Source organism: Mus pahari, chromosome 9 (assembly GCF_900095145.1).
Source record: "Mus pahari chromosome 9, PAHARI_EIJ_v1.1, whole genome shotgun sequence".
NCBI lineage: Eukaryota > Metazoa > Chordata > Mammalia > Rodentia > Muridae > Mus > Mus pahari.
The window spans coordinates 36,387,222-36,399,355 of NC_034598.1; the positions used below are offsets into that span (position 1 = coordinate 36,387,222).

General features: G+C 45.8%; 1 protein-coding gene across 2 annotated transcripts in view; it reads left to right on the forward strand.

The window, feature by feature from the left end:
* The window catches only part of Ipmk (inositol polyphosphate multikinase), a 37,836-nt gene continuing 25,702 nt past the window's right edge, over positions 1–12,134 (forward strand). For both annotated transcript variants that reach the window (XM_021205193.2, XM_021205194.2), the window contains exon 1: positions 1–286. In XM_021205193.2, the coding sequence (XP_021060852.1) occupies positions 148–286 (139 nt within the window). In that variant the 5' untranslated portion in view covers positions 1–147. The remainder of the gene's footprint in view (positions 287–12,134) is intronic.

The following is a 12,134-nucleotide window of genomic DNA, read 5'->3' on the forward strand; positions in this document are numbered from 1 at the left end:
GCCCTTATCCCGGGCGCGGGCGGCCGGGGTTCAGAGTGCGGGCCGCGGAGCGGGCAGCGCGGTCTCGGCATGGGTCCGCGCGCTGGGCCTGCGCGGGCGATGCCGCCCGGTCCTCCCTGACGCCTGACGCCGAGTGTCGCCGCCCCGATGGCCGCCGAGCCCCCAGCGCTGCGCCTGCGGCCGCCGGGAAACACCGGAGACAGCCCGCCGGTGCCGCGCCTGCTCGGAGGCTGCGTGCCGCTGTCGCATCAGGTGGCTGGCCACATGTACGGCAAGGACAAAGTGGGTGAGTGCGGCCTCGGGTCCCCTTTCCCAGTCCTCTCTGTGCTCTGTCCCCGCAGTCCCCGGCCTCCGCCGTGCCCTGCTCCGGCAGTCCCCGGCCTCCGCTGTCCCCAGCCTCGGTGGTGTTGTGGGTTTAGCCGTCGCCACCCCTACAGTCACCGGTCCCCACTCTCACCATCCCGGCAGTCTCAGGCCTCCGGGTCACTGTCTCAGCTGTCCCCAGCTCTTCTGTCCCCACCCTGGCGGTCCCTGGCCTCCCATCCCGGTCACAGCTGTCTAGGACTCTTCTGGTCCCCACATGGCAGTCCCCAGTCCCAGGTGTCCCGCAGCCTAGAGTCACCGGCTCCCGCTGTCCCGAGCGTCCCCTGTCCCCCAGGGGTAGGAAGCCGGGCGCCCCCAGGAGCAGCCACAGGCTCCAAGTGGCGCGGAGAGGCGTGCCCCTTCGCCCCAGGGAAGGCGAGTGATGATTGGAGAAGGCGTTGTTAGTGAAAATAAGGAACTTGGTTTTCTTTTCTGGACCGGGAAGTAAATTCTCTATGGAGCTCAAGATCTGTTTATTACCAGGAATAGTAATTGCTAGAGGGACCCAAACGCTTGATGCTAACCCGTCGCAGGAGGGGAATCAAAAGCAAACTGCTATATGTTTTTAAACTTGCCTTGGCTCATCCAGGATCACTCCCTGTCCCTTGAGGAGGATTCTCCAGTGTCTTTGATTGCGCAGGGAGGCGTGGTTCGGCGGTGCAGATCCTTGCCTCCTGGGTAGGCTACACACTGGCTGTTCCCTAGAACAGTACACATATAAAATATGCATTCTTTCCTTATTCATTTTTATAGACTGTTCCCTGGCATTCGTCATGGGCTTTGTGAATTCAAGATTTGTAGAAATAGCACAGGGTCTACTCCAGGGCAGAGACTGTAATTCAGTCCGATACTCACCAGCGTTCGCACACGGTGAGCATATGAAATGTAGGGTGAACTTGGGACTCTTGTGGATATCTGAACCGGAACAACCGTTAGAGACGGTATGTGTTTTGCTGATAAAGCGATTCAGGTTTAGGCTGGTAAGGCAATACATTTCTTTCTTTTCTTTCTTCAGTGGTATAGAGGATTGAGTCTAAGACTTTAGAGTAGGTAAGAGCATTACCACTGACCTACATTCCCGAGGGCTTCCTCTTTTTCTTTGAAGACAGGGCTCCCTAAGTACCACTTGGAACTCACTCTAGCCTAGGCAGACCTTGAACTTTGGATCCTCCTGAGTGGCTGAAGGTATAGGCATGAACCTGCATTTTAAGACAAGCCTGGTTAAGCGGCACACTGACACACTGTCCCCAAACCAAACCAACACCCACCTTTTACTGTGCTTGTGGGAAGCACAGAAACTGGAGCTCAGCTCCGATCAGGAAATGTTGAAAGACTACATCAGAGTTAGGAAACTGCACACTTGAGGTTCTTGGCTAAGATATTTCCTCCTGTGCATCATATCTGGAGTCTGCATGACCCGTAACAATGGGATTCCTCTAATCTAAAGGCCTAAGAAAGCGATTGTTTCCCTGGAGGTCCTGGAGACTATGTAAAGAACAGACCCAAGTCAAGATCATCTGTGATTGGCACCTGGGACTAGCTTACAATGCTAGCGACCTGTTTAGAGTCACTGGTGAATAATTCCAGAGTGCTCTGATTGTGACTTTAAACTGTGTCCCAAACAGCCTGGAAATAACTAATTTCTCACCCAAACTGCTTAGTTGAAAGAACGATTGAGATTTCAGAGAAAGTAGTCTCTAGTTTTACTCTTAAGATTTTTGTTTGTTTGTTTTGTTTGTTTCCAATTTCACTAGATTCTTTTGACTGAGAGAACAAGTTCTTGTGATGTCTGTAGCCTGATGTTTGTTCCCCTGGTTTCTCAGATATTTACACTGGGGACAGCACCAGTCATCTTCCCTGCTCATAAATAGATAGCAAGGTAGTCAGCAGTTCAAAGTTCAGCCGTTTTTATTATTGTCTCCCACTGTCACAGATAGGTCACATTGCTTAGCGCTGTGGTTCTCAGCCTTCCCAATGCGACCCTTCATAGAGTTCTGAGTGTTGTCATAACCCCCTACCACAAAACTGCTTTCATCAGTTCTTCATGACTGTCTGTAATTTTGCTATTGTTATGACTCGTTATGTAAATATCCACGTTTTCCTAGGTGTCTCCCGTGAAGGGGTCTTTTTGCCCCCACAAGTTGAGAGCCACTGTTTAGACCCTACACAGCACTGCCAAGGGGCCTCCACCGCCTTAGTCCTCACTAAGCTGTGGAACACATCGTGGAGGTTGTATTTATTATCATGTTTAACTGCAGCTACACACTGTGTAACGGGGGTTTTCATTTTAGGATTGATCTTGTCTCAAGGACAGGAAAAGAAAAGCGTGCCATCCCTCACTGGTTGCCCTAGGGTTAATAACTGCCACCTGCGTTCTGAGTGCCCCTGGGCCACTTAACTATACATGATGACAGCATTCTGAACCTTCACTCAGACACTATAGTGGCACATACTGTTTTTTTTTTTTTTTTTTTTTTTTTTGACCTGGGCGTATCTTGTAGTTAAACCACGTTCATTTATGTATAGATGTTCCTTGATGGGTGATGTGACAGTAACCCTCATCAAACACACTGCTGCCTGGTGGCCTGGTGCCTCTCTGGGTGCTTCTCCTTGGCCCTGTTGTCTTCGACTGAGTGCTCGAATGAGAATTTGCTTACCTGTTCCTCGCTGGTGAGACGTGCTTGTGTTTGCTGTAGCAGAAGATGCCTTAGGACATTCCTGGACACCGTAGCTCCTCTTGCACATCATACCACCAAAATGCAATAGCTATATCAGTTGAAATCCCTGGTGTACTCAAATGTTTGTGTTCAATCTTTTTCTGTTCTTGTATTTTATCACATACCACTGGCTTCACGGAAAAGCCCTTAACATTTTAAACAAGTGGCTCAAAGCAGGAATTTGTGCCTCGGCCAAATTCAGTATGCAGAAATGTGGTGGTCTGTGGGGAAGGTTTGAGCTGACTGCAGTGGTAGGAAGCCACCAGTGGTAGGAAGCCTCACGCTATCTCTCGTCACTAGTCTGCTTGTTCTACAGTGGAGAGCAGGAAAGAGATACAAGGACAGCAGATGGGAGGACTGAGCCATGCTACCCCGTCTGTTCTCAGCTGCTCGCATGTGACTTTTTTTTCCCCTGAACTTTCTGTAAGTAGGTTACATGTGTCCTGCCATTTATATAGTGACAGTTCTGTGTGGATTTCCTAAGAAAATCCATACTCTCTCCTGTAGCCAGAGTGTATTTGTGCCTTGTGGGGATTTAAGTGCTGCAGCTCTGTAGTGATAATCTCAGCCTCATTTAGTCTTATTTGAATAATGTGGGTTTTTTTTTTCTCCCCACCCGTGTTCCTCAGGACAGCCCTCCATCCTTACCAGCAGCCTTCAGTTACTCTTCTATGCCTCAGCCTTTCTCTCCAGGGGTGTCGGCACCAAAGAGTACACGTTACACACTTTATGAAATGCTTTCCAATCTGAGCTTGTGAAGGTTCATAGGATGAGATTCAGGGTATGCATTTCTGACTGGAACATCGTACTCATGTGGAGACCCACAGTAGCTATCTGACCTTTACTAGTGGTTCATTTTGGGCATCTGGTTCAAGCGTGGTCTGACTTTTCACTGTGCAGTTAGTATTTTGCCCCCCAGAATGAGTAAGCTATCTGTAGGAGACACCTGAATGTCCTGTGAGTATGTGGACCATCGTTGGACCTCACCATTAGATTTCGACTTACATTGATGATTCTTGTCTGAAACAGATGGTTGGGAAATTATGATTCTCTCCTTAATCTCTTTGTTAACTGCCACTAACAATCAGGTTTCTAATAAGTCATCCCTCTTTACCCACTGTACATGTGTATCCTTATTTATAAACCATTTGCGACTTGTGTCGGACCCAACCACAGAAATGGTTTTTCCTCAGTGGGATTTCCTTTCTGTTCCAAGACACTGTAGAATAATGGCATTACCCCTCCCCAGCTGGAGAATTGGACTTTTGTGCAAGGAACCCTGGCTCCATTTAGAGGCAAACGCTGTTTCTGTTTAACCTTTTACTTCAGATTGAACTCAGGGCCGCAGAGTCACTTCCCTGACCCAGGAAATAACCTCCGGAATCTAAGACCAGGGTGTTAGGGTGTTGGTATTGGGGCGTCATTGCTGGCGGGCCCTTTGTAGGTGCAGCTGATGATGTGTCGATAGTTTAGAAGTCACAACTACACAGCTAAAGTTTCATCCCAGCCTGAGACCTTCGTTCTGAATTTTGCCTTTCTCCTCTTCCCCAGCGTGAATGCTGGCTCCCAATATTCTTGCTCTATTTATTCTGTGATGTGTCATTTTCAGAATTTCTGTACTAAAATTTCAACAGAATAAGCCTACACTAAAGAGCCCAGGGTCAGGTCTTCTTTTATGATTCATTTAGTGTATTTACACGTGTGTGTATGTGTGCCTGTGCGAGTTTAGACCCGCCACATCTGGGCAGTGCCTATGGAAGCCAGAGGACATCAGTCCCCTGAAATTGGAGTTACAGGTGAATGTGAAACACCTGATGTAGGTGCTGGGAACCGAACCTTAGTACTCTGCGAAGCAGTAAATGCTTTAACCTTTAAGACATCTCTCCAGACCTTCAGTTAGGCTTCCTATACAGAGAGAGATTATGAGATTAGAAACTATTAAGTTTTTTTGGATTACTCTTTTAGTACCTCCCCCCTTTTTATAGCAGCATTTATTTAAATCTAGCTGGTTTTATTTGTTTCTACATAAACTTACTTTCCCTTTTCCCATTTTGTTCCCAAGATCAAGACTGTTGAAAGGGCTGGGTGCGGTGATGCGAGCCTTTAAATCCCAGAGGTGGAAGCAGGCAGATTTCTCTGAGTTGGAGGCCAGCCTTGTCCACATAGCAAGTTCCAAGCCTAACCATTCTACCCCATTTCTCAGCAGTCTCTGTAGGGACACATTCCAGTTTTTTCTTATGTATCCTTTCTGAGCTTCCTTAATAACATATCTTTTTTCTCTTCTGCCTGGCACAAAGAGTGGTAACACTGTAGACACCATTTCACAGGTGGCTTTAAAGTTCATACCATCACTTAAAAAAAAAAAAAGCATCCTGTCTATCAGGATACACAGCTTTTCTTCCTAGCCCTTTGTGCCCAGGACGAGTGTGGACCACAGGTTATTCAGCAAGTGTCTTGGGTCTGCCCTGTCTCACTGCTCAGTGCTGGGTGGTTGGTATCAGGATAATTGAATAACCATCCTTTCTCTTTGAGGCTTGTCTTGATGTTTTCTGACCCTTTGTGACCCTTTGTAGGTTTCCAGTCACTCATGTTCTGTAAGAGACCCTAGGAAATCTTGCTCGGCAGAGCTTTGCCATGCCATGGTTGCCCTTCTTCTCCTTCCCTAGTGTCTGCCAGTGAGTGCCAGCGGCCATGAGGGAGCAGTCTTACACAGGAGCCACTAGGCTTCCTGAACTGTTTAATGCTACTCTAAATTGTTCTTGCATTTAGATACATCTTTTGGGGGGAAAGACTTTCAAGTATATAAAATATAGCCAGAATGGCAGCGAACCAGCTATTTCCAGCCACTAAGCTGGCTCCTGTGTGTAGATGGTGGTTTGCAGAACTGTTTCAGAGTAAGTTCTCTTGTGACCTTTTGTTCTAATAATTGTGCTTCTCCTAAAAATACGATACGACCCCTTTTCCTGTTTACTTAGGATAAAACAATGAAATTCAGAATTTGGTGTTTGTCGGTTATCATCTCTGCAATGAGACCTGACGTTGAATATGGTTGACGCAGCAGCCGTGTTGTGAGACCTTCCTTCTTCGATCACCAAGCATCCCCTTCAGTTATCACGGGTGTCAGTATTCTGTCATTTAGAGCAGGGTTTTGTTGTTGTTTGTTTGTTTAAATCTTAAAAGCTTTTTTTTTTTTTTTGTAGTAGTAAATATATTTTTTTAAAGAACTGAACCTAGAATCTTGTGAACTAAGCATATACTCTGCGGTGGAGTTACATGCCCAAATGTCTTTATGTTTTGAGCCATGAATTTAATGTATTCACTTGTTATTATGTGCATATGTGTGAGCGAGAGGTGGTGTACACGTTTATGTGTGTGGCAGTCAGGGGTTTCTATTGAGTGCCTTTGTCTGTATTACACTTATTCCCTCCCCTGTGGGAATAAATACAGTTATGTAAAGGGCACATTGGAGGGCATGTCGTGCCTATTTAGCAAAGCCACATCAGTGGCTTCCCTACTAGGGCTACGGCCTCCTCAGTCTGAGCTAACAGTAACAGAAGTTAATTCCCTTCAATCCACTAAGAAAAGTGGTTGGTTACTCCCAGACTTGGCCTGTCTTGTCTGACCAGTCAGTATTGTACACGTAGAGCCCACCACTGAGTTTGCGTGCTGGTGACAATTCTCTGCAGCAGCCTGCATAGCGCCTTCTGCACCATTGCGGGCTAGGTGACAGAGAGGACGCTTCTAACCCTTTCCTACCTTGATTTCTCTGTGTCTGGCAACAAGGGCATATGTTTTCTTCAGCCATAGGCTCTTACAGTCTAGTTCTCTCCATCTTATGGGAGGCCAGGTCTCACTGAACAAGGACCGTGGGCTCTAGACTAGTTGGCTAGCAAACAGCGAGGATCCTTCCTTCTGGCTTTAGGCTCCCCAGGATGGGGGTTATAGGTGTCCTTGCCAGTGTTTTACGTGGCCTCGGGGAATACAGAGATTCATGATTGCCCAGCAAGCATTGTACCAACTGAGTCATCTTCTCGGCCCACTTTCTCTTATTTGTGTATATGCATCTATGCTTGCATGTTCATGTCTGCATACAGGCATACATGTGTGTGTGTACATGCATCTGTGTGGTGCGGGCATGTGGACACCCAGAGTTGCTATCAATTGTTTTTCTCTATTGCCCCCCGCCCCCCACTGTATTTACCAATGGAGGGTCTCATGGTGGACTGGGAGCTCACTGGGCTAGCAAGTTCTCATAGGCATTTGTTGGCTCTGCCCTCATGCTTTCTTGGCTGTATGTGCGTTCAGGGCATCAAAACGTGGGGCCTCACAGGCATAATAAGTGCTTGGTCCACAGAGCCATCTCTTCTTTATTTTGTTTTTTAAAACTTATTTATGTATTTATTGAAACGGAGTCTTATGTAGGCCAGCCTGACCCCATAGCTGTACAGCCTTGCTTAGATCTCACTGTGTAGTTGAGGATGAATTGATTCTCCTGCCTTCATTTCCCAAGTTCAGGATTATAGGTGCACACTACTACACCAGATAGCCACAACCTGTCTGCAGCATCTCAGACATGAGATTGTCACATACCTTATACTTTGTATTTGTCTGATTGTTTCATTGCAGTTGGGTTCAGAGTCAGATTTACAGTGTTCCCCGAGAGTTCCTATATTCTCAGATTACAAGGCACAGGTTAGCTAAGTGCCAGCTGTCAGTATTTGCAGCATGGAGTTAGTTACCAGTTTTTGCCATTGTAATTAAGTAACATGGGAGGAATATTTGAGTGTTATTTACCCCTTTCCTCTCCTAAAATGTTGTAAGCATCCAGGGAGAATTGCCAAGCTCTGTATCACTGAAGGCTACACCCGGAAGTGCTCCTGCCTCTCTCCAGCAGTTGGCATTGTGCACACACTTCCCAAGCGTTCGTCTCCAGGATGGGCCAGGAGCCTCCGTCAGCGGATATTACCCATATTGTGGCTTAGACTTTTAATCATCCTCCAAATGCCATTCTCCTAAATTTGGACAGTGGCAGCTCCCGGAGGCTTTTGCTCCTGCGTCTTTTTGACATTTCCTGTTTTTTTCTCTTGAAGTGTCTTCTCTGTTTCTGGCATTAAATGATGATGCAAGATTGTTTTGTGTCTTCCTCATTCCTGGCCTGGAACTAGAAGGAACTGTTTGTGTCCTTTAAACAGGAGTGGCATTTTCAAATCTGCATTCCAGGTGTGTGGTTCTGCTTTTCCTTTGAGCAGACACCCTTCATGCATCAGAGTTATGTGTGTTTACCAGTGTGCATGTATGAGCATGAATACATGCCCTGGAGCCTTGAGACAGGGCACCACATATGCATGAGCTGGAGCAGCCTCCCGCCCCCCCCAGGCCTGAGCCTGGGCCTGGAGCAGCCTCCCCCCCCCCCAGACCCACGGCCAGACCTGCTGTTGTTTGGAGCTCCGCATCTGAGAGATTGGTCTCCCATCTCCACGAGGGCTCCGTCTTCTCAAAGAAATTATTATGATTACTTATTTTGAAATCCTAAATTAACTTTCATTCCTGGAAAAGTTAATATATATGTCTCACTGTATTAATCTTACCTTTTCATTTGTTGTTTGAAACGGGGTCACACCTTGTAGCTTAGGTTGGCTTGGAATTCCTGTGTAGTTCAGACTCACCTCAAGCGTCTGCAGGCACAGGCATGCTCTTGGATTTTTTTTTATTTTTTTTAATTTTTTTTTCCCCTACCTTTTCTGTCCACAACTTGTGTGTCCTCTGGGGCTCATGGAGATGACAAGAGGGCTTCAGAACCCTGGAATAGGAGTTGTGGACTAGACTATTTTGAGTCATGTTGTAGGTACTGGGAATTGAACCTGGGTCCTTTGGAAGTACTCTTAACCACTGATCCATCTCTCTAGTCCCTTTACCGTGTGTGTGTGTGTGTGTGTGTGTGTGTGTGTGTTCATACATTTGTTAATTATGTTTATTATTATTAAAGATGAACTGTCTTACAACCCAGGCTTGAATTCGTCATGTAGTCAGGTGACCTTGATTCTCTTGTGTCCCTCCCAACCTCCTAACCTGGCATTAAAGTATGCGCCATCATGCCTAACTTGCAATGCCAGGGATTGAACTCAGGGCCTCTGACACTTAGACCCGTCTTTGTTGGGGGTTTTCAGAAATCACATTTACACTATCTTATATAGATCAATGGTTCTCACCCTTCCTAATGTTGCGACCTTTTGATACAGTTCCTTATGTTGTGGTGACCCACCCTACCCATAAAATTCTTTCATTCCTACTTTCTAAACTGTAAATTTGCTACTGTCGTGAATTTGTAATGTAAATATCTGATATGCCAGATATCTGTTATGTGACCCCCATGGGAACCACGACCCACAGGTTGAGAACCACGCATGTAGAACTTGCCTGTAGGGAATAGTTCTTTCGGGAAGATCAGGGCCTACCTAGGCTGCATAGTAAGTTCTAAGTCATTCTGGATAAAGAACCTCTCACCATAACACTCTGAGACTGCCTGCAAAACAAACAAAAAGGAGTTGAGAAAGATACTATCTTGTTTCCTGAGAAATTTGATGAGATTACTGTTGCTATTTTTGTTTGTTTGATATCATTGTGTTGGGAACAGTCTCTAGGAGGCCATTTTGGCTGCATCTGCATTGCTTTCTCCTCCCCACCCCCACCTTCCCCTGAAGATTCAATCCAGGGACGCCTGCATGCTGGAGAGCCGGTCAGCTGCCCCTGCCCCCCTGGGTTTCTTCCTGTGTCAGTTTTAGTGCCCTGTGTTTAAGAGAATTTGTTTCATAGCTGTTGTGGCGTTTGCTGAGGGGAACCTCATGTCTCATCTGTTCATTTATTCCTAATAATGCTCTTTTCTTTTTCTTTGATCTGTTTAATGAGATGCTCGCCAGTTTTCTTGGTCAGTCACTTTTGATTTGATTGATTTTTGTCTGTTGCTCTTTGACAGGATTATTTACTGAGATGTGTTCTCACTGTATCCCTCAGGCTGGCCTTTAACTCTGAACCCCACTCCCTCGCCTACCCGGTGTTGGGATTGCCGTGCCCAGCATCCAGTGTTTATTGAACTGACTTGGTTCATATCACGTATTTAAAGTTAGCACATCTTTCTTAGACATAAGTGTGGTTCCTTTTCCTGAATGATAGAAATATTTAATGTCTTCTTACATTTATTGATTTGGTGGTGGGAGGGGATGGGTAAGCAGGGTGCCTGTGGAGGGCAGCAGATAACTTGTGGAAGGCTCTCCCTTCCACTGTACGGTTTACAGGGCTTGAACTCAGGTCCTTAGGTTTAGCAGCAGTCACCCTTACCCACTGAGCCCTCCACCAGCAGCTGCTGTTAGACATACTGAAAGCTACACATTTCACAGCAAGCTGCACTGTGCCAACTTTGTTTTTGCTTAGCACGTGGAGTGCTTTCTCATTTCTCCTGTGGTTTCGATCCACATGTAATTACAGTGGTGTCGGTTACTTTCCTATCACTCGGCATTTCTCCACTTGTCTTGCTGTTACTGCTGTGGTTTGAGGGCAGCTGAGCGCTTACCCTTGAAGGGCTTTCGAGTTCTGCTGGACAGTTTTGCCTCCTGTCCCCTCCTCCAGACAATCCTGAACTGAGGCTTTCTATCTCAGTGGGGACTGTGGTGACAGGGTGCAAGCCCGACACAGTGTCTCTGTGCTGTGTGTAAACTGGCCACTTCTCCACTGTTGGGGTTTTGTGTATCATAACAATGCCTTCTCCACCAAATACCAGAAAAATCTTTGTGAGTTTGTTTTTGGTTCTTGTCCATTTTTACTCCTTGTATCTTGAAGCTATGCTATTATAAGCCCTGTTACACATCTGTAATTTTGTATCCTAATCACCTGACCTTGTCATTATGAAATGTCTTTCTTAAATATATGATAAGATTTCCTTCCTTGGGGCTGGAGAGATCGCTCAGTGGTTAGGATTGCTCTCCCAGCACCCATGCAGGTCAGCTCACCACCACTGTAACCCCGCCTCCAAAGGATCTGCCAATCTGATGCCTGCCATTTCTGATTTCTTTAGGTATACACACACACACACACACACACACACACACACACACACACACACCACATACACACAAGAAGATTGAAATCCAAATTCCTTCTCTTAGTCAGGCAAGGTGGCAAATGCCTTTAATCTCAGCACTAAGGAAGCAGAGGCAGGCAGATCTTTGTGCGTTCAAGCCCAGCCTGGTCTATGCAGCAAGTTATAGCCAGGGCTACACAGAGAAACCTCAAAAAACCCTAAACCCCTCTTGTCCTGGAGCTTGCCATGTGATGTGCAGCTTGCCAGTCCTGTCTCCCTCTCACTGCTCCCTTCCTACTGAAAGGCTGAATCCAGGGCCACAGCGGTCTAGGCAAGCATGTACCCGTGCAGTATGTCTCCAACCCCACTTTTCTGGTTTTCACCTATAACCAACCTGTGTCTTTATATTTGAAGTGTCTGGGGGTAGGTATTGCCCCATGTATTAGAATTCCAGGTGTCTTTGGCTGTGGATTAAAAAAATATTCTTAAATTTATTTGAGAAGATCTTAGTTGTGTCATATTTCTACAATCTCATTTTTCAACACTTCCGTTATTTTTAAATATCCTATTTATAATAATTACCTTAAATAGAATATGCAGTTCTTTTAGTCTGTGCTTGGTTTTTTTTTTTTTTTATTTTTATTTTGGTGACACAGTTCTATTTCTAATAATAAAAGGAGTACTGCTAGCCTGTATATGATGGCCCATCAGAGAAAGATATAAAAGCCATTGAGGAGCTGAAAGGGGTGGTGCAAGCCTTTAATCCCAGGATTTAGGATTAAATGTAGGTAGGTCTCTTCTGGGCCTGCCAGGAGACCCTGTCTCAAAACAAACAAACAAACAAACAAACAAAAAACAAAAACAAAAACAAAAACAAAAAATACCAAACCAAAGCAAAAACCTTATTATGTTCATCATAATAATTTCTAGAAGGAAAAGCATAAAAAATGAAATTTTAAATTACGTAGGATTCTCTTTAC